The sequence below is a fragment of the Microcebus murinus genome, chromosome 7, assembly GCF_040939455.1.
Source record: "Microcebus murinus isolate Inina chromosome 7, M.murinus_Inina_mat1.0, whole genome shotgun sequence".
Lineage (NCBI taxonomy): Eukaryota > Metazoa > Chordata > Mammalia > Primates > Cheirogaleidae > Microcebus > Microcebus murinus.
The window spans coordinates 24112921-24134066 of record NC_134110.1 but is presented as its reverse complement, the minus strand read 5'-3'; the positions used below and the strand labels follow the sequence as shown (position 1 = coordinate 24134066).

The 21146-nt window shown below is 38.9% G+C and overlaps 1 protein-coding gene across 3 annotated transcripts in view; it reads left to right on the top strand.

The window, feature by feature from the left end:
* HERC2 (HECT and RLD domain containing E3 ubiquitin protein ligase 2) overlaps positions 1-21146 on the top strand; it is a 188814-nt gene that overhangs the window by 63618 nt on the left and 104050 nt on the right. For 2 of the 3 annotated variants that reach the window (XM_076004889.1, XM_076004891.1), the window contains 11 exons: positions 278-456; positions 4866-5050; positions 8654-8809; positions 9490-9675; positions 15043-15213; positions 15606-15709; positions 17105-17255; positions 19471-19685; positions 19963-20095; positions 20201-20328; positions 20417-20612. In XM_076004889.1, the coding sequence (XP_075861004.1) occupies positions 278-456; positions 4866-5050; positions 8654-8809; positions 9490-9675; positions 15043-15213; positions 15606-15709; positions 17105-17255; positions 19471-19685; positions 19963-20095; positions 20201-20328; positions 20417-20612 (1804 nt within the window). The remainder of the gene's footprint in view (positions 1-277; positions 457-4865; positions 5051-8653; positions 8810-9489; positions 9676-15042; positions 15214-15605; positions 15710-17104; positions 17256-19470; positions 19686-19962; positions 20096-20200; positions 20329-20416; positions 20613-21146) is intronic. The other variant, XM_076004890.1, reaches the window with a different exon arrangement.

Sequence of the window (21146 nt, the reverse complement as noted above, 5' to 3'; positions counted from 1 at the left end):
CACATCACATTGGGTGTTTGTGAGAGCCAGTAGCAGGGATAAAGAATTTAGGGACTTCACAGAAGGAGACTAGACATTGGATCTAAAGGAAGAATAGTCTGTTTAGAAACTGAGCACCTGAGCAGTGGGGTTTCCAATGGATGGTGGGGGCCAGTGTCGGTGGGTGGGTGTGTGTTTAGCACACAAGGCAAGGACAGCTAGGCACTGGGGTCAGGGCCCAGCCTGCACACTTGCTGATCAGATCACTGGTAACCAGTTTCTGTCTTATGAATTACAGGATATTGAAGCCAAAAAAGAAGCACAGAAGGAAAAAGAAATTGATGAACAGGAAGCGAATGCCTCAACATTTCATAGAAGTAGGACTCCATTAGATAAAGACCTTATTAATACTGGGATCTATGAATCTTCTGGTAAACAGTGTTTACCTCTGGTTCAGCTCATACAGCAACTTCTTAGGTAAATAGTATTAGTGGTATTAAATTTTAATGGGTAATTATTGGTTTTCATATTAAGATGGTGAAATCTAGCCAGAGAGTCTCAAAGATGTATTTGGCTGTTGAAGAAAATATTCTGAGAATTGCTCAGAATAGGCCTTAGGGTAAAGAGCAGATTTTTAAAAATGTAGGTCAGTGGAGAAGTTGGAGTGTGTGAGGAGATTCTAAAGATTTTCATGGAAGAGAAATTGAAGAATTGGAATGTGCAATGAACATATAAAAAGATTCTCATCCTCATTAATAAACAGGTAGATGGAAGTGAAAATCATTGTGGTAAGGTTATTTTTTAAAAACTGGTTGTATAATGGCCTCATTCTATTAATATATGTTATAGATTTATATATATTACTTTTTAAGACAATTTTTAATTTAAAAACTAAAGAAAATGAAAGAATGGTGAGTATTATTTTAGAAGACCCAATCAGGAGGAGGTAAGAATAAATCAGAGGCTGACCTTGGCAAAGGCCATAGACACTATTTGTTATAAAAGGTCATTCAAAAAGAGCAAAGAAACAAAGCGAAAGGGATTTGTGTAAGGTTTCAGTTCCCAACCCCCAGGCCAAGGTCTAGTACTGGTCCATGGTCTGTTAGGTGTTAGGGACTGGGTCATACAGCTCCAACACCCCTGCTCCTCCTGACACACATCCCCCCCAATTTGTGGAAAAATTGTCTTCTGTGAAATTTGGGGGGGAGGAGTGTGAGCAAGTATATTTACTATTTACAGCTGCTCCCCATTGCTTACATCACTGCCTGAGCTCTGCCCCCCCCCCCAACCCTGTGGGAAAATTGTTTTCCATGAAACTGGTCCCTGGTGCCAGAAAGGTTGGGGACTGCTGGTGTGAGGGCTTTGTTAGAAATGAAGAACAATTGCACCTCTATTTAAAAAAACTCTTCTTTCTGTAACCTTGGGCTCCTTGGTTTGTTTTAGTTTCTACACATAGAGAAAGTAGTGGCTTTTTCTACTACTGCCTCTGGCTGCCACGCACAGAGCAGAAGGCTCTTAGCCATGTGGTGGGTGGGCATGTGGCAGATCTGCCCTACATAGCCAGAGAAACCAGAATTAAGTGGGCACATGGTGAAATTTTGAAAAAGGACGTTTTAGAGCTAGTTCCTATCATAGAGTTTAGTAAACATTATTTCGAAAAATCTTTTTCTGATTTTGTTTTTCAAATCTCATGTTTGGTTCCCTTTATCAGTATTGCACACATTCTGATCTTTAATTTAACAAACTGAAATAAAGAGTATTGGACTCAGTATAGTCAGTAATAGTGGAAAGAACTTGCTATTCATTTTAGAAAATTTCAGTTGTGATTACTTGTGTAAACTTGGCTGGTGAACCTCCACCCAGCACAGTAACTATAGGAGTAAGAATAAGAGTTATGTTTACTTTCATGGAGTTAGTTAGGATTGAATGAGAGCATGGAGGTTAAGTGGCTTTGTAATTAAAATTTGAAGTTCTGTGCAAAAATTTTAAAGTGAGTATTTTCCAGAAGTGCTTTTCTAAATTGTTGAATGCCCCTCCCTTCACTGAGGAGGCTGTGTCCTGGGCTGTTGGTGTCCCTAACAGAGATTGAGTGCTGGGTTCCTGTCGTGGGTCACTTGTTCTCTTGAGGGGAGGCTCTGTTTTCCTCATCTCCTGCTTGTTCAGGCAGTTCCTGTGGCACGTGGAGACTGTTTACCTGCGACTGTGTAGGCCCACGCTGTCCAGTCTGGTTACCACTTGCACAGTTGGCTGTTTAGCACTTGAAATGTGTCCAGTGTAGTGGAAACACTGATTACTTTATCTATTAAATTTTTATTAATTAAAATGCAAATTAAAAAACTTGGTTCAGTTATTAGAGAACTTAAGTATGTTTAGAATAACTTGACCCATATGAATCTCCTATTTCAACTGCACATTTTATGAATTTAAGTGCAGAGCAAGTATTTTCAGTGCAAATTTAACTGCTTGAATTTAATGTGCCACATATGTAAGATACACTGTGGCTTTTGAAGACTCAAAATGAAAAGCCAGTGTAAAATATTTCAATATTTCAAGGATTTTCTTTTGGTTTCATGTTGAAATGGAAATATTTTCAATGTAAATATAATACATTATTATAATTAAGTAATTTTGGTTTTTCTTTTATTAATGTGATGAGTAGAAAATTTTAAATTGCACCTGTAGCTCCACTAGTGTCCTCTCTGCTGGATAGCACAGCTTTGTGCCATCTACATGCTTCATCTTCTGTGTCTTCATCTTCACTGAGTGTGTCTTTTTGGACTCGGTGGCATGTGGGGTCCTGTATGGCACATGGGTATTCCACTGCAGATTTATAATAAACATGAACCTATTTAAAAATTATAAAATAAAAATTTAAGCATAGAAGTAATAAATATTGTCTCATAAAAATTTTGGGCAATAGAAACATAAAATTGCATTCATAGCCTTTTCACTAACAGTGCACCTATAATCCATAATTTCATCTATTAATTTTAGAAGCATAGATAATGTCTCCCTCTCCTTACATGGATAGACATTATTTTCTTACGTGTTGGTGATCGAAGGATACTTGATGTGTTGACTTGGCTGATGCAGTTGTTAAAGATAGTCTGAGATATAAGGGATTTTGGAGACATCTCATGTCTCTTTTTCCTTGGAAAACTTGGGTTGAATAAATTGCTGGTTGCCAAAAATAAGCCATGAAACAGATTTAAGAGTAACTTTTTTAGTGTTATGTTGGCAAGGAGCCACAGAATATCATTTATATTTGAAAAAAAGAGCTATGCAGTTTTTATAATTAGTGAACCCCATCAGAATTACACATTTTGATTATGGCTCTAAATTTTATAATGAGGTAAGTTAAAATTTTTATTATATTATTGTCTTTTGCTCCTTCAGACATAGCATAAATGCCAGATTCTAGACCTGTTTCTTCTGTTACAATGTTACCAGGGCAGGTTATTGGGTAGCAAAGCTAGAAGGTGAGGTTGGGTAGCAGTGGAAAGTCCAGTGCATGTCTTTGCTGTGTGTGGCCAGGGCGAGGTGCATTTCCTTCTCAGTGAGCCTGTGGGTGCAACTTGAATTGCTATGGAACTCCCAACCACCCACTCCTCTGTCTCCTCTCCTGTCCTTGTTCACGCTGCTGGTGGTTTCCTAGTGTGAGCCATAGGGGCTAGTGCAATTGACAGTTCTCAGCAAACCTGCTGTCATGTTAGGAATCAAAGAAATGGGGTGAAAAGTATGCCCTGACCCTTGGTGTTGGTCAGAGATCCCCAGGCTGGCCTTTTGGCAGCAGTGCCAGATATTGGCCAGCCTGGCCACTTGCACACCTGGCTGGACAGGGCTGGTGGGATGGATCTGGAATCAGGTCATGCTTTGGTTCTTCTCCCTTCTGCTAGCTTTCTACCTCCAATAACCTCGTCCCTCCTTTGCATTCTCAGTACATGATCAGGTCTGGTTCACCTGGGTCTGGGACTAGTCCTGTGTGGCAGGATTTTATCAGGTGTTCTCCTGCCCCTCTAATCTGCTTTCACACCGACATAGGAGTTACCGTACTCAAATATAGACAAGATGTCATTTCCCTTTCATAACCTCAGTGGCTCAGCATTGCAGAAGCTCGTCCCAGAGCATCTGGGAACAAGGGCACTCTGTGCCCTCCCTGCTTCCTTCTCTTGTTCTCCTTGCCCTTGTTCCCTTGCATTCTGCTCAAGGAACCAGGACTTTCACCATTTTTCTAATGGTACCTTCTGGGAGCTTGTGTTTCTTCTCCTTTCTCCACATCTACTGATGACTCATTAGCTCAAATCACATCGCACAGTTGGAGTTGAGGCCTATACTCTTTTCTTGGCTGCCATGTTCTTTGGGCATTGTTATCCTGACCTGGGGCTGTTTGTACCTACTTTGGTCTTCCTTCCTGTACTCCCTAAGCCCGGGGTACCTCCTGAATGACCCACCCCAGTGCTGCCCTCAAGTAAGTGCTCAAGTCAGACTTGTAAGGCAGATGCAGCAATGCAGACAAGCCTTGTCTTTAAGAATAATATCATGTTTATATTTGAAATGCAGCTTTGGACAGAACATAATGACATAATTATTTTTTCTTTTAGAGGTTTGTACAGAAGTATTTCTTTTTAAGCAAGATCCTCTATCATTTTGGACCATTCCACACAGCTTCATAGGAGCACATTTATAAAGCACAGGGGCATCTTCTGTGTTCCTCTGTGCAATTTTGACTGAGGCTGTGCTTATTGCAGAAACACCTGACACACTCTGGGGGAGGAAAGCCAGCTGTACCTGTGATACTACTTTATGTTATGATTTGCCCTCTCCCCTTTTCCTTTTTAATAGAAATAACTCATTTAATTTTGCAATCATCTTTTTCCTGCATATAGAAACATTGCTTCTCAGACTGTAGCCAGATTGAAAGATGTTGCTCGTCGGATTTCATCATGTCTGGACTTCGAGCAACACAGTCGTGAAAGATCTGCTTCATTGGACTTGTTACTGCGTTTTCAGCGTTTACTTATCAGTAAACTTTATCCCGGAGAAAGTATTGCTCAGACTTCAGATATTTCTAGTAAGTTGCTTAAAATATGTTTTTCTATGTATTTGGGCATTTTTATTTATTAGGTTGGTGCAAAAGTAATTGTGGTTTCGGACCATGAATTTTTTTTTTTTTTTTTTTTGAGACAGAGTCTCGCTTTGTTGCCCAGGGTAGAGTGAGTGCCGTGGCGTCCTAGCTCACAGCAACCTCAAACTCCTGGGCTCGAGTGATCCTTCTGCCTCAGCCTCCCGGGTAGCTGGGACTACAGGCATGCGCCACCATGCCCGGCTAATTTTTTATATATATATCAGTTGGCCAATTAATTTCTTTCTATTTATAGTAGAGACGGGGTCTCGCTCTTGCTCAGGCTGGTTTTGAACTCCTGACCTTGAGCAATCCGCCCGCCTCGGCCTCCCAAGAGCTAGGATTACAGGCGTGAGCCACAGCGCCCGGCCCGGACCATGAATTTTAAATCATAACTAGGCTGAAATACATCTTTATTAATCAAAGTAGGAACCATTACAATCAACACATTTTTGCCAATGAGAAATAAGTTTATTTCTGTAGTGTAAAAATCCGTGCTTTGGGATTTGATGAACTCTTGGAAAGCATTTTCTGCATCCTGCTGGTTGTGGAAGCATTTTCCCTGCAAAAAGTTGTTGAGGTGCTTGAAGAAGTGGTAGTTGGTTGGCAAGAGGTCAGGTGAATGTGGCAGATGAGGCAAAACTTCGTAGCCCAATTTATTCAATTTTTGAAGCATTGGTTGTGTAAAATGTGGTTGGGCATTGTCGTGAAGAAGAATTGGGCCCTTTCTCTTAACCAATGCTGGCTGCAGATGTTGCAGTTTTTGGTGTATCTCATCGATTTGCTGAGCATACGTCTGAGATTTAATGGTTTCACTGGGATTCAGAAAACCATAGTATATCAGACCAGCAGCAGATCACCAAACAGTGACCATGACCTTTTTTTGCTGCAAGTTTGGCTTTGAGAAGTGCTTTGGAACTTCTTCTCAGTCCATCTACTGAGCTGGTTGTTGCCGGTTGCCATATAAAATCCACTGTGCATCACACGTCACAATCCAATCAAGAAATGGTTTGTTTGGTATAAGAAAAGAAGATGACGCTTCAAAACGACGATTTTTTTGATTTTTGGTCAGCTCATGAGGCACCCAGTTATTGAGATTTTTCACCTATCCAATTTGCTTCAAATGCCAAACGACCATAGAACGGTCAGCGTTGAGTTCTTCAGCAGCTTCTTGTATAAGTTATAAGAGGATCAGCTTTGATGATTGCTCTTAATTGGTTGTTGTCAACTTCCCATGGCCGACCACCACTGTGCTCCTCATCTTCAAGGCGGCTTCTTTTTCTTCTTCTTCTTCTTTTTTTTTTTTTTTTTTTTTTTTTTTTTTTGAGACAGAGTCTCACTTTGTTGCCTAGGCTAGAGTGAGTGCCGTGGCGTCAGCCTGGCTCACAGCAACCTCAATCTCCTGGGCTCAGCGATCCTACTGCCTCAGCCTCCCGAGTAGCTGGGACTACAGGCATGCGCCACCATGCCCGGCTAATGTTTTGTATATATATATATTTTTTAGTTGGTCAATTAATTTCTTTCTATTTTTGGTAGAGACGGGGTCTCGCTCAGGCTGGTTTCGAACTCCTGACCTTGAGCGATCCGCCCGCCTCAGCCTCCCAAAGTGCTAGGATTACAGGCGTGAGCCACCGCGCCCGGCTTCTTTTTTTTTTTTTTGAGACACAGTCTTGCTCTGTTGCCTGGGCTAGAGTGCCATGGTGTCAGCCTAGCTCACATCAACCTCAAACTCTTGGGCTCAAGCAATCCTACTGCCTCAGCCCCCTTAGTAGCTAGCACTATAGGCATGTGCCACCATGTCTGGCTAATTTTTTCTATAAATTTTTTAGTTGTCCAGCTAATTTCTTTCTATTTTTAGTAGAGATGGGGTCTCACTCTTGCTCAGGCTGTTCTCAAACTCCTGACCTCGAGTGATCCTCCTGCCTCAGCCTCTTAGAGTGCTAAGATTACAGGTGTGAGCCATCACTCCCGGCTCTTTGCAAAACTTCTTGACCCACCACTGCGCACTGTATGTTTATTAGCAGTTCCTGGGCCAAATGCATTGTTGATATTGTGAATTTTTTCCACTGGTTCAGTCTAACATTATTTCCATAGTCTAAAGTAAATATAAACAGCAAGTAATAAGTCATTAGAAAAAAAACATGAAGTGAGAACTGTGCATTAAAATGATGTGTAATAATCCTATTTGTTTAAGAATGTATTCCAATATCAAATGGCAAATTTCAACAATGCTAAAACTACAATAACTTTTGCATCAATCTAATAAGATTTTTGATGTGTCTGTTCTGTATGCCTGGATTTGTAGTTCTTATACTGTTAAATGCATTGAATTGGGGGCTTCATTTTGCATATTTTCTTCTGGTCAAATAATTCTGTCTTAGACTCATCAATATTTTTAACATCATTGTCTTAACATTTAAATTCTTTAGACATCAGAAATGGGATTCTGTACATTCGGTTTGGTGTGACAGAGGATTTGTTAGATTTGCTCCATGTGTTAGTTATGGAATGTTAGAGACTAACATGATGTGGGAGCTAGACAGTGACAGACTTCATATGTCACATTGGAGAGCCAGCTGGGTGTAGTGGAAAGGATTGTCGTCATTGAAGGAAGACTGGGTTTCAGGTATAGGTCCAGTTAATAGCTATTAGACATTGGACTAAGTCTCCTGAGGCCAAAGATTTCTCACCTGTAGAATTGGAGTAATCCCTGAGCGATGCATGTGAGGATCAAAATAGGGCAGTGTGTAAGTGTCACTGTTGTAGAGGGAGTGGTGCCTTTCCACAAGCAACCAATGGCGGTGGCTAGTTCTCCATGAGGGAGCTTTTCTTGCCAAAGATGGGAAGGTCTGCTGCTTTTGTTAATATTTTTGTAGTTAGTTTTTCCTAAAGTAACTTAATTACCTCCTGAAAAAAGGCATTTGTCAATGATGGAAACTTTCAGATTTAAATAGGTGAATTTATAGTTTGAAAGAGCTGACCATTTTGAAGACTAAAGTCAGAAAGACTGAAAAGCTATTATTAATAAGAACCATGTAGGCAGAAAAATTGAAGATTTTATGAGACTGAAAAATACTTAGCTTTGTTTATTGGGAATAATTTATAAACTTTAAGAAAACAAACTTTTGTATATTGGATATAAAGTTTTAAAAATTTAGAGTCAGCTATGGTGGTGTGTGCCTATAGTCCTAGCTACTTAGGAGGCAGGAGGATCTCTTGAGCCCAGGAGTTCCAAGTATAAGCTGGGCAACATAGCAAGACCCCATCTCTAAAAAGAAATAAAATCTGTAAATCATAACGTTTGTATTTATACACCCAAAGTTACTAGGTACTACGTATATAGTTCTGGTTATAAAAGATGACATAATCTCATTCACTGTTTTTCAAGTTATGTGATATAAGAGCCATAAGGGTTAATAGGCTCCTATTTGAGAAAATTATTATAAGGAATAGGTGTGTAGAGCAAGGAGAGGGGAATAGGGGAGCAATTAGTTTGTTTACACAATAAATTTTTAATAGTGAAAATGAAATTTTCTACAATCTTCCTTTAAGGCCCTGAGCTGATGGGCGTTGGCTCCTTGCTGAAGAAGTACACAGCCCTCCTGTGCACACACATTGGTGATATACTGCCTGTGGCAGCTAGTGTCGCTTCCACCAGCTGGCGGCACTTTGCAGAAGTGGCCTGCATCTTGGAAGGAGACTTCACAGGTACCTTTCTTGTTTCCTGCCTGTGGGCTTATGTTTATTTCAGGAGATTGATGAAAGCTGAAATGTATCCTTTCCTAATAAAACTGCATTTACTGTATAAATTTTCTAGTCCTCCTGCCTTTTCTCCTTTGGTTTTGTTAGTTACTAGCAATTCTGTGTGTCACCTGGTATGAGACTCATATCACTGTAAATACAATTGGTGATTTAGATTTATATCTCCATTATTAATACCTCAATAATGAGATCAAGTGTAATTGTCTAATTTTATTTTGATGGCATAAAAATTAGTTACCCCTTTCAGGACCTTAATAAATTCCAATGTTCCCTAATATTTTTTAAAGTTAATTTATTGAGGTTAGAGCATTATTTTTAAGTGCTTTTTTCTGATGGTAAACATTATAGTAGTAGACATTTAGTTTCTGAATAAAAGACTACAGTTCATAGTTCTATGTTTGAAGCATAGTATTTTTGGAAAATATTTCTGTAACTCAAAAGGGTTTTGTTTGATAGGTATACCTCTTTCAGAATAAAAGAAAATAATCCTCTAGAGATATGCTAATGGACAAGCATTCCTTATTTTGTAACTTATCAGAATTTAAACATAGAGGAAAGTTATAAATTGCTTTGGTAGCATAAACACTTTTATTTAAATCTTATTTTTTTTTTCTTTTTAAATCTAGGTATTCTCCTTCCAGAACTAGTAGTTTCTATAGTGCTTCTGCTTAGTAAAAATGCTGGTCTTATGCAAGAAGCTGGAGCTGTTCCTCTTCTGGGCGGCCTGTTAGAACATCTGGACCGATTCAACCACCTTGCACCAGGAAAGGAACGGGATGATCATGAAGAGTTAGCCTGGCCTGGCATAATGGGTATGGCATCTTAACTTAAAGGACTTTTATGGAGGAAAGTTTTGTCCTTGTCTAACCTATTCTTGCCTTTCCATTTGAAAGAACATTTTAAAGAAGGAAGACCAATTATTTGCCATTTCCATTTGGTAGTAGTATAAGTGGAAAATGAAGATAATCCAATTCAGGAGATAATTGGATTATATTTAAGAGAGATTTTTCCTTTAGTAATTGTTAAATCCTGAAATGCACATTTTGGAAAGTTCTGGAAAACCCTTTCCTGGGAGGTACTTCCAGAAGATACTGTTGAGGTGGTTATATATATAGTCAGCTCAGGAGGCAGAAATTGATATGGGAAGACTTTCCAAAGTCATCTTTGTTATTTGATGTTAATGAGATAGGGAACTCCTGGATTTAGCTAAGCACCCCCCTATAGGCACTGTCTGTAATGCATACCAAATTGAAATGAAACTTACTTTCTCAAAATTTTGAACTTGGACATTTTTGAATCAAAGTCACCATCATGTCTGATTCTGGTTTTCTGGACTCAGAATTAATCAAAGTAGTGGTTAAACTTTTATTTTATATGAAAACTTTAGCTAGGTGGGCTTTTTCTTTTTCTCCCATTTTAGACCATCATTTTTATAACATGGAAGCTTAAAAGTAGAGGTAGCAGTTGTCTTGAGGAAAATAGTCTTAGGATATTTAACATAGTTTAAAATTTTTTAATAGTTAATAGTTTTGGTACCCTTCCTACCTTTTTGTTCAGGAATGAACTTAAATGGTTATTTATTATTTTTGTCTCTATATTAAATATGGTTGAGGGCATTAATTGGATTAGCAGTTTACTTATTTTAAAGTCCTTTTTTAATTGTGAAATATAACACATACACAAAAGTACCCAATGCATCTTTGTGATTGATCCTAGAGAAAACTGGGTTTTCCATCTAGACTAAGAAATGGATCTTGGTAGGACCCTCCCAAAACACTGCCTCTATCCTCTGAAAAGTCCCCCTCTTTAGGCTGTGTGGTTGTCCCACCTACTTCTCTTGGTCATGTTATATACTAAGCAAGTGTCTCTAAACAACCATAGAAGTGGAATTTTGCAGTATGTACCCATTGGTGATTGGTATCTGGCTTCTTCGCTTCAATGTTAGGTTTCTGAGGGTCATACTGTGACTGAGTTCTTTCATTTTTGTTGCCATGTATGTAGTAATCACTGTTTGAATATGCCACAATTTATTCATTCTGTTTTTGGTGGAAATACAGGTTGTTTCCAGCTTTAGATTAGAGTAAATACATGGCTTTAAACATTCTTAAGTCTGTTTCTTGGTGGAATTGTTGAGGATGCTTTAATACAGAATGCCAGTTTTCCACAATGAGTCTGCTGTTCATCTCCATGACAAAGTGAGAATTCTCAATGGTCCACACCAAGGCCCTGCATTATTAGTACTTCCTGTTTTTTTGTTTTTTTTTTGAGACAGAGTCTCGCTTTGTTGCCCAGGCTAGAGTGAGTGCCGTGGCATCAGCCTAGCTCACAGCAACCTCGAACTCCTGGGCTCAACCTCAAACTCCTGGCAATCCTTCTGCTTCAGCCTCCCGAGTAGCTGGGACTACAGGCATGCGCCACCGTGCCCGGCTAATTTTATATATATATATTAGTTGGCCAATTAATTTCTTTCTATTTATAGTAGAGACAGGGTCTTGCTCTTGCTCAGGCTGGTTTCAAACTTCTGACCTCAAGCAATCCACCTGCCTTGGCCTCCCAGAGTGCTAGGATTACAGGCGTGAGCCACACCTAGAAGTACAGGCGCCCGGCCTGTACTTCCTTTTTTAGCATTCTCACGGATGTACAGTGGTATCTCAGTGTGGTTTCAATGAGCATTTTCTTGATTATTAGTGAGGTTTAATCCCTTTTCATATGTGTGTTTAAGCATTTGGCTATTCTGTTTTGTGAAATGCCAGTTCAAGTCTTATACCCATTTTTCTATTGGTTGTATTTTTCTTTTTTAATGATTCATAGGAATGTTATTGTATATTTGGGGTATAAGCCTTCAGCTCTATTTCTTGTAGAGATTTTTCTCTTATTCTGGCCTGTAGAGTCTCTAAATATAGTTTTATGATGAACAGAAGTTAATATTAATGAAATCTATTTTGTTAACCTATTTATAGTTGTTCCTTTTGTGCCTTAAAAAATCTTTTCCCTACTCAAATTTTCTTCCGTATATATTTCATTAGTTTTATTGTATTAACTTTCACATTTAACGCTATAGTACACTTGCACTTGATTTTTGTGTATTTTATGAGGTCACATGTCATTTTTTCCCATAGGTAGTTTGTCCATAGAGTCCTTGTGCTAGCACCTTTTGGTGAAAGGACTGTCCTTGGTCACTCTTTTGAGTGCTGCCTTTGTGTACATCAATTGTCTGTACCAGTGTCTGTCCTGGTCGTAACAGCGTTTTTCCTCTTATTGCACTTGCTAGGACCTTTAGTGCATATTTTTGTCTTTTTCCTAGTAGCAGAGGAAAAGCTTTTCAGATTTCACACATGAAGGGTGATGTTTGTTGTAGGATTCTCTTTGTAGGTATTTCTGAGTATTAAGGATGTTTCCTTCTATTTCTGCTTTGTGATGTGGTTTCAATTATGATTTGGTGTTTAATTTTATCAAATAATATTTCTGCATTTCTTTATGACATATAATTTTTCTTTTTTTCCATTAATGTGTGAATTATTCACTTTTCAAATGATAAATCAGCCTTCAATTTGTAGAATAAAACTTCCTTGGTCATAATATATTGGTTATATTAATACATATTGCTGGGCTTGGTTTGCTACTTTTTTAAACAATTTTGTATTTGTTTTGGTCATTTTCCTTGTAATTTTTTCTATAACCTATAATTTTCTTTTCCTGTAATGCCCTACAAGTTGTTGATAACCACCACCCCTTTGCTAACAATGAGGCTGTAATTCAGGAAGAGGGTAGCTCCCATGCAACCTTTGTTAATTTCTATTTACAGTCTCCACGTGAGAATGTTAGCTAGTCTGGGGGGAAACTAGCTGATGGATTTGATAGTAAGAAACATAAGAGACATTCAGATTTTTGTTACCAAGGTTGTTCCAGTCCTGTAGAGTGAGTTGGACAATGTTCTTTCCTCTTGTTTTCTTGGGAGCATGTGTTTAAGATTGTTAGAATTTGCCATGTAATCATCTTGGCCTGTAGTTTTCATTTTGAACAATCTGGTGGACAGGGGTGGGGTAGAATGGGAACTCAACTTAAAAAAAAATTGTGGTGAAATATACATAACAAAATTTACCATTTTAACCATTTTTAAGTGTACATTTCAGGGGCCTTAAGTACATTCACGTTGTACAACCATCACCACCAGCATTAATCTCTAGAACTGTTTCATCTAGCCCAACTGAAACTCTATGCCCATTAAACCATCAGTCCCAACCTTTTTGGCACCAGGGGTTGGTTTCATGGAAGACAATTTTTTCATGGACTGGGGATGGGGGGAGTGTTGTCCTGGGTGGAGGGGGCTGTGGTGCGGAGCTCAGGCAGTGATGTGTGGCCCGTTTCCTAACAGGCCACTGACTGGTAATGGGCTTCAGCCTGGGGGTTGGGGGCCACAGCATTAAACAATAATTCCCCATTCTTCCCTACGCCAACCACTGGCAACCACCATTCTACTTTCTGTCTCTATGAATTTGACTACTCAAGGCACCTCATGTATGTGGAATCATAAAGTATTTGTCCTTTTGTGATTGGCTTATTTCAATTAGCATTTCAATTAGCATGAACTTAAGGGTTCAACCATGTTGTAGGATGTGTCCAAATTTCTTTCTTTTAAGGCTAAATAATATTCTATTATATGTATATATCACATTTTATTTATCTACTCATCTGTCAGTGGACACTTGGGCTGCTTCTACCTTTTGGCTACTGTGAATAATGCTGCTGTGAACATGGGTGTACAAATATCTGTTCAAGTCCCTGCATGATTTCTGTTGAGTATATAGCCAGAAGTAAAATTGGTAGATTATATACTTTTATGTTTAATTTTTTGGGGAACCACCATACTGTTTTCTATAGCAGCTGCACCATTTTGCATTGCCACCAGCAATGCACGAGGGTTCCAATTTGTTCATAACCTTGCCAATACTTATATTCTGTTTTTTGTTATATCCTAATAGATATGCGGTGGTATCTTGTTGTGGTTTTGTTTTGCATGTCCCTAATCATTAGTGATGTTGAGCATCTTTTCATGTGCTTATTAGCTATTTGCATACTTTCTTTGGAGAAATGTCTATTCAAATCCTTTGCCCATTTTCGAATTGGATGGTTCTTTTATTGTTGAGTTATACGAGTTCTATATATATTCTGGATATGTAAGATTTGTAGGTATTTTCTCACATACTGTGGGTTGTCTTTCACTCGTGATAGTGTCCTTGGATGCACAAAAGTATTTGATTTTGATAAAGTCCAACTTAATGTATTTTTTCTTTTGTTACCTTTGCTTTTATTGTCGTATCTAAGAAATCATTGCCAAAACTTGGTGTAATTGTCTTTGGATTCAGTTTTGTTCGGTCTAAGTTATGTCTGAAGTCATGCTGTATGCTTTCTGTTGGCTCAGGAGGCCTGTGATGCTGTGTCCCCAGCTTTAGTTCTGTTCAGGTATTGTTTGTTCTCTATAAAATTCCCTACCAACCTTGCCCTTTGCTGTCTGGTTAGCATGAGGTACAATTTGTACAGGAAGGACATGATCCAAGTGTACTTTCTCCCTCTACTCTCTTTTAACTATTTTTCATAATATTGAGTTGGTGTCCTAATACTTCCCAAGGTGCCCAATCAAGTTTTTGTCTTATGAGTATTATTTTACTGATTTGATGTTTAGTAACTTATTTACTTTCTAGCTTTCCTCCCAATATATGCCTTTAAAGGTATAAATGTCCTTAAGCATATATTTAGCTGTTTGTCACCATTTTTGATTTGCAGTATTTTTGTCATTCATTTCAATGCAATTTCTGTAGTCATTTTTTCTTGAAACTTTCGATTACTTTGAAGTGTATTTTGTTACCTATTTCTAGTTTAACTATATTGCATAAGCTCTATAACTTAGTTTCTTTGAAATCTATTGAGATTTGTTCTATGGCCTAGCATATGGTCAGATTTGATAGTCATGTTGTGTAAGGATTTTTTTTACAAAAATCATTCTATAATTAATAGAATTTTTGTTTGAGTTTTTGTTTGTGGTGTTAGTTATAGAGATACATATGTTATTCTCTCATTGTGATTGTAGATTTATGTACTTCTTGTAGTTCTTTCACACAGTTGTTTTCATTTTATCTATTGATTGATTGATTGATTGATTTTGGTTTCTCTATATACAGAATCATTTTTTACAGGTCAGAACTGTAGAAATAATGAGGAAGTGACGCTTATACGCAAAGCTGATTTGGAGAACCACAATAAAGATGGAGGCTTCTGGACTGTGATTGATGGGAAAGTGTATGACATAAAGGACTTCCAGACACAGTCATTAACAGGAAATAGTATTCTTGGTAAGGCCGCATTATTTTACTTCATGATTAAAAGTTGCAATGTGTTATTTAAAGTAGAGCATTTGGCTTATAGTAAAGGATCTCTTTAATACTGCTCCAGCCCGTACACATTTTAATGTATCTGTTGACTTTGGTGTCTTGTCTTATCAACAAATTCAGGCACATTTGAAGAATTTCTTATCATTATGCATTTTTCTTCCAATATTTGTTAGAACTTATTCCAAGTTCCAAGTTGGCCTAGATAACCCTGGGTGAGGGTTAGAGATCATTATACTCTGGTAACCCTCGCTGATGAGTTAACCTGCCTAACTTATTTTCTATTCACCATTTCTGTTATGGCTATCTAGGCAAATTGTACAGAAGTCATGTTGCTTTTTCCCTTTTTGTTTCAGCTCAGTTTGCAGGGGAAGACCCAGTGGTAGCTTTGGAAGCTGCTTTACAGTTTGAAGACACGCGGGATTCAATGCATGCATTTTGTGTTGGACAGTATTTGGAGGTGAGACTGTGTGCCCTGAGCGCACTGGGACATCAAGGGAGACCCTGTTTGTGTATTTGTGATAGGATGATTTTGGACCCTAAAGTACTGATATTTGAGACCTTTGTTGGGCATTTAGTGGTAAACATAAAGATCCTTTAGAAGTTGTTTCCTAAATGAATTTACATTTATTCTTAAGACTGATGATATGCTGGTCTTAAAAAATTATTTTAAAAATTATGAATTTGTAAGAAATATAGATACTTCCACATAAAAAAGAGGTTAAACTTTGATCTTTACAATTTTCTTGTAAGCTAATGTAGAAGTTTGGAATGGCTTACTATCTTGAGGTATATTTTTTTGGGAAGAACTATAAAGAAGTGTAATTCTTTTTTTTTGTTTGGTTTTTTTTTTTTTTTTTTTGAGACAGAGTCTCCCTTTGTTGCCCAGGCTAGAGTGAGTGCCGTGGCATCAGCCTAGCTCACAGCAACCTCACACTCCTGAGCTCAAGGAATCCTGCTGCCTCAGCCTCCCAAGTAGCTGGGACTACAGGCATGCATCACCATACCCGGCTAGTTTTTTCTATATATATTAGTTGGCCAATTAATTTCTTTCTGTTTATAGTAGAGACAGGGTCTCGCTCTTGCTCAGGCTGGTTTCGAACTCCTGACCTCGAGCAATCCGCCTGCCTTGGCCTCCCAGAGTGCTAGGATTACAGGCGTGAGCCACCGCGCCCGGCCAGAAGTGTAATTCTTTACAATAGAAATATATCCTTCCTTACATATGAGCATTAGAGTTTATATATTGGGATTGGCTTTCCAGGTATTCAGGTATCCAGAAGTAATAAAATCCATTAAATACCATGGGAAAATTAACTTTGCTTATAAATTGTCTGGTGTGACTGGAAAAGTTTAAGAGTATTTTTATTTGAACTCTTTTCTCTTTGTTTAGTGAATTTGCTTTTTGTTAGAATAATTTTCTCCACATGTGTGGTCATGGTTCATTAATACTTATCAACTAATACTTGCTATATTGTATTTTTGTTTAATATTGGGTTCTTTATACATGTAACAGTTCATTATATTTACTGAAGCATTGTGTACACTCACTTTGGAAACAGATTTTCTAAGAAATGTTCTATCCATGTCATTTATCTGTGCTTTGAGTTTTCCACCAGTAGAGCTGTTCATTTACTGTCTGCTCTGTAGGGTGGGTGGGGTTTCTGTGGTATCTACTCTTAGCTTGGGCACAGCATTATAAACTCGCTATTACATTACAGGCGTAGGAACACCGTGTGCGGAGCACCCACTTGTCTTTATCATGGCAGTACATTTTAAGGACGGAAGCTGTTCCTTTTAGTTTTATGTTTTTAATTAACCCCATTTTATCAGACTAATAATGACTTTTTTTTTCTAGCCTGACCAAGAAGTTGTTACCATACCGGATCTGGGAAGTCTCTCTTCACCTCTGATAGACACAGAGAGGAATCTGGGCCTGCTCCTTGGGTTACACGCTTCCTACTTAGCAGTGAGCACGCCACTGTCTCCTGTCGAGGTCGAATGTGCCAGTAAGAAAAACCTTATCTTCTGCTAATTGATTAGCAGATTATTTAAGTTGAACCATAAAGTGCCATTAAGAGTAAGAGAGGAATAAGAATCAATGAAGTTGTTTATGACAAAAAATGAGGATAGTGAGACTTAGCCAGTTAGTTAGAAATAGCTGTGAGTGGCTTTCATTTGCTCTCATGGTCTGGGCCGCAGAGGAAGCTAAAGAGTGTATGGGAAGTCTAGAGAATGACTAGTCTTACTTATTGCATCCTCTAACACAGCGGTCCCCGGCCTTTTTGGCATGAGGGACTGTTTCATGGAAAACAATTTTTCCATGGACCAGAGGGGGTAGGGGATGGTTTTGGGATGATTCAAGTGCATTACATTTATTGTGCACTTTATTTCTATTATTATTACATTGTAATACATAATGAAATAATTATACAACTCACCATAGGTTGGGGACCTCTGCTGTAACAGATGGGCTTAGCATGGCTGTCATCTTCCTGCGTGCCCAGAAGTTGCACAGAATATTGATTGGCTGTTCCTATTGGGAAACAGCATTCTGTTTGAGAACAAATGCAAGTCAGTTATATTTTGGAATGGCAACCTTTGTAATAACCTAAAATAATGAAGTTTCTCCATATCCCATACAATGGATTTAAATTTTTCTTCATATAGTTGTACATTTCTCATCTGTCTGTTTATCCATCCATCCAACCAGCATCTGTTGAGTCATTGCTTGTGCTAGTTACCATGCTGGGAGTTTAGGACGCAGAGACGTATAGGGTGTGCCTCTGCCTTAAGCTGCTGCTGGTTTGATGATGAGCCGGCATTCTAAGCAGATCAGGATACAGGGTGGTAAATGATGAAATGGGGACACTCATAAGTGGTTCTGGGGCAAGAAAGGCTTCACAGTGACAACAGCCCTGGAACTGAGTGTGAGAGCATTCTGGGCAGAAACATGGCAGTGTGAGGGGCACTGCTGAGAGGAGCAGGGGTTTCCAGGGGCAAGCTAGTGAGTGAGGATGGCCTCAGTGCCTACTCGGCCCCCTGTGCTGCAGATGGGCTTCACTGAGTTGGGCAAGGAAGGTAGCACTGGGAAGCTCCAGGGTAGAGGGAGCAGAAAGTGTTTGGGCCCTGGTGGGTGGGGCCTGATCCATGGAGGGATCAGAAGCTTGTCTTTGAGCGATAAGGAGGGGCTCTCCTGTGATTTAAATAGAGAGAGCCAGGGAGAGTTGAGTCAGATTTGTGTTTTAGAAGAATTAATGTGGTGGTTTAGGGAATGCTCCTGAGTGCTCTAAAATCTAAATGTCCAGTAAAAGAACACTAAGTACATTCTAGATATGATTGGTTAGGTTTTGGAGCAATATTTTGATAACACAAGTCATTAATAAAAATCTGTTGTGCTGCACACACTGATTATTTTTTGGTGCCTTTCCTTCAGTTTTCATAAGCAGTTATAAATAACATTCCCATTTGCTCTGATGGATGCCATATTCTTGCCAGACTGGACTGAGCCTATACCACACAGAAGTCTGCTTTCCAGCCTGTTGGATCTCCCATCTCTAAGGATCTATCCTTTAATAAAGATTGTGTGTTGTTAAATATTCTCTTATTCTTGTTACTTTATAAATGCTCTAGGAATATGTAGCCTACCCTGAGGATGTTTTTCTTTGTAGAAACCCTTCAGGTATGCTGTTCCCCTCCCTGGACACGAAGTCTTTTTTTCTTATTCCAGATCTCAGCTCAGTTGTCACCTCCATGACAAGTGCTTTACTGACTTTCAGAATAGCGGTGGTCTTTCTGCTACTTGCTCTTATGTGCCCTGTAGTCCTCTGTTGTATAGTCTGACAGTTGAAATTGAGTGATTTTGGGAGTGGTGCTTTACTGCTGCTCTCCCTGGTAGAATGGGAATCTCAGTCTTCAGACAGTATCTGTGGAACCAGGCATCTCTGTGCAGAGTACAGGGATCCAGTAAATGTTGGGCTAGAACTGTCCTGAGTTGTGATACCATGCTTAAGGCGTGTTGAATAACCAGAAGTGTTAACCTGTGTTAACATAGATAGTGGAATTGTAAGTCAGTTTGTGTAAATATCAGATGTAACTCTTTAATATGAATGATGTTAAATTTTACCTTGCAAATAAGTATTCACTTGAGCATCTTTTTTTCTGTATTTATTCCTGAGTAGTACACTCGAGTTTCTCTTTAATGTTTGCCTGTGCATTTTCTAGAGTGGCTTCAGTCATCCATCTTCTCTGGAGGCCTGCAGACCAGCCAGATCCATTACAGCTACAATGAAGAGAAAGATGAGGACCACTGCAGCTCTCCTGGGGGTACACCTGCCAGCAAATCTCGACTCTGCTCCCACAGACGGGCCTTGGGTGACCATTCCCAGGCATTCCTGCAGGCCATCGCTGACAATAATATCCAGGATCACAATGTGAAGGTGAGCTAGATCTCCCCAATTACCGACTCATTATTCTGTCTAGCTGAGGAGTTTGACATGGGAATACTTACATGCACTTTTATTAATGTAGCACAGACTTTGTTTCACATATTGTTGAGGGGGTTGGTTTTGAGGTGAGAAGCTAGTTTTGTTCAACTTGCCAGTGAGGCTTTAGAAGCATTGTTAATTGCAAGTGTATCAGAAGCTGTGGCATGTTTAGGATTCATGAAAACTCACTGGGTGGCTCTGAAGTTACCTCTAGCCCTTTCTGTTGCAGGACTTTCTGTGTCAAATTGAAAGGTACTGTAGGCAGTGCCACTTGACCACGCCAATCACGTTTCCTCCTGAGCATCCAGTGGAAGAGGTTGGCCGCTTGCTGTTATGTTGCCTCTTAAAACATGAAGATTTAGGTATGGAGCTTGGTATCTGTGTGTATTAGCCATACTGTAGATCCTTTGACTGACATGCCATACATATTCACTCCCACCCTGTTCTTCTTTAATGTGTTTTTACAGGTCATGTGGCATTATCTTTAGTTCATGCAGGTACTCTTAGTATTGAGCAAGTAAAGCACAGAACATTGCCTAAGTCAGTGGTGGATGTTTGTAGAGTCGTCTACCAAGCAAAATGCTCACTCATTAAGGTGAATAGATTTTAATTCTTTTTCTTCTGTGCTGTGCAATTTCTGAGGTTTTTGTTGCTAAGTTGTCTTTTTCTATTTAACTTTGCAGACTCATCAAGAACAGGGCCGTTCTTATAAGGAGGTCTGTGCTCCTGTCATCGAACGTTTGAGATTCCTCTTCAATGAATTGAGACCTGCTGTTTGCAATGACCTCTCCATAATGTCTAAGTTTAAACTGTTAAGTTCTTTGCCCCGTTGGAGGAGAATAGCTCAGAAGATAATTCGAGAACGAAGGAAAAAGAGAGGTAAGAATGTAAAAGAATAGAAAATTAAGTGTGCGCTTAGCCCCATATAGTTGATCTGTGATTTCAGAGTGGAGTTTTGCTACTGTTCATTACATGTGTCGCTTCCACCTACTGTCATAATTTTTTGTGTATTTGTGATTAAATACAGAAATCTTGCTTATTTTTTAAGAAATCAGATAGTGAAGTGACTTAGGAATTGAATGTGTTATGATTTGGTAACTAGCAAATTGATGCTGAAAAAGGTAAACTTTACTAAATTCTTGGGGATTTTTTTTTAAATAAGTTGTCCTATTTATGAGATATATGGGAACATTTCAACTTAAAATTTAATCTTGCCATTTTTTTTTGAAACAGGGTCTTGCTCTTTTGCCTGGGTTAGAGTTCAGTGGCGTAATCATAGCTCACTACAACTTCAGACTCCTGGGCTCAAGTGATCCTTCTGGCTCAGCCTCTTGAGTAGTTGAGACTACAGGCGTTTGCCACCTCACCCAGCTAATCTTTAAATTTTTTTAGAGACAGGGTCTTGTTATTGCC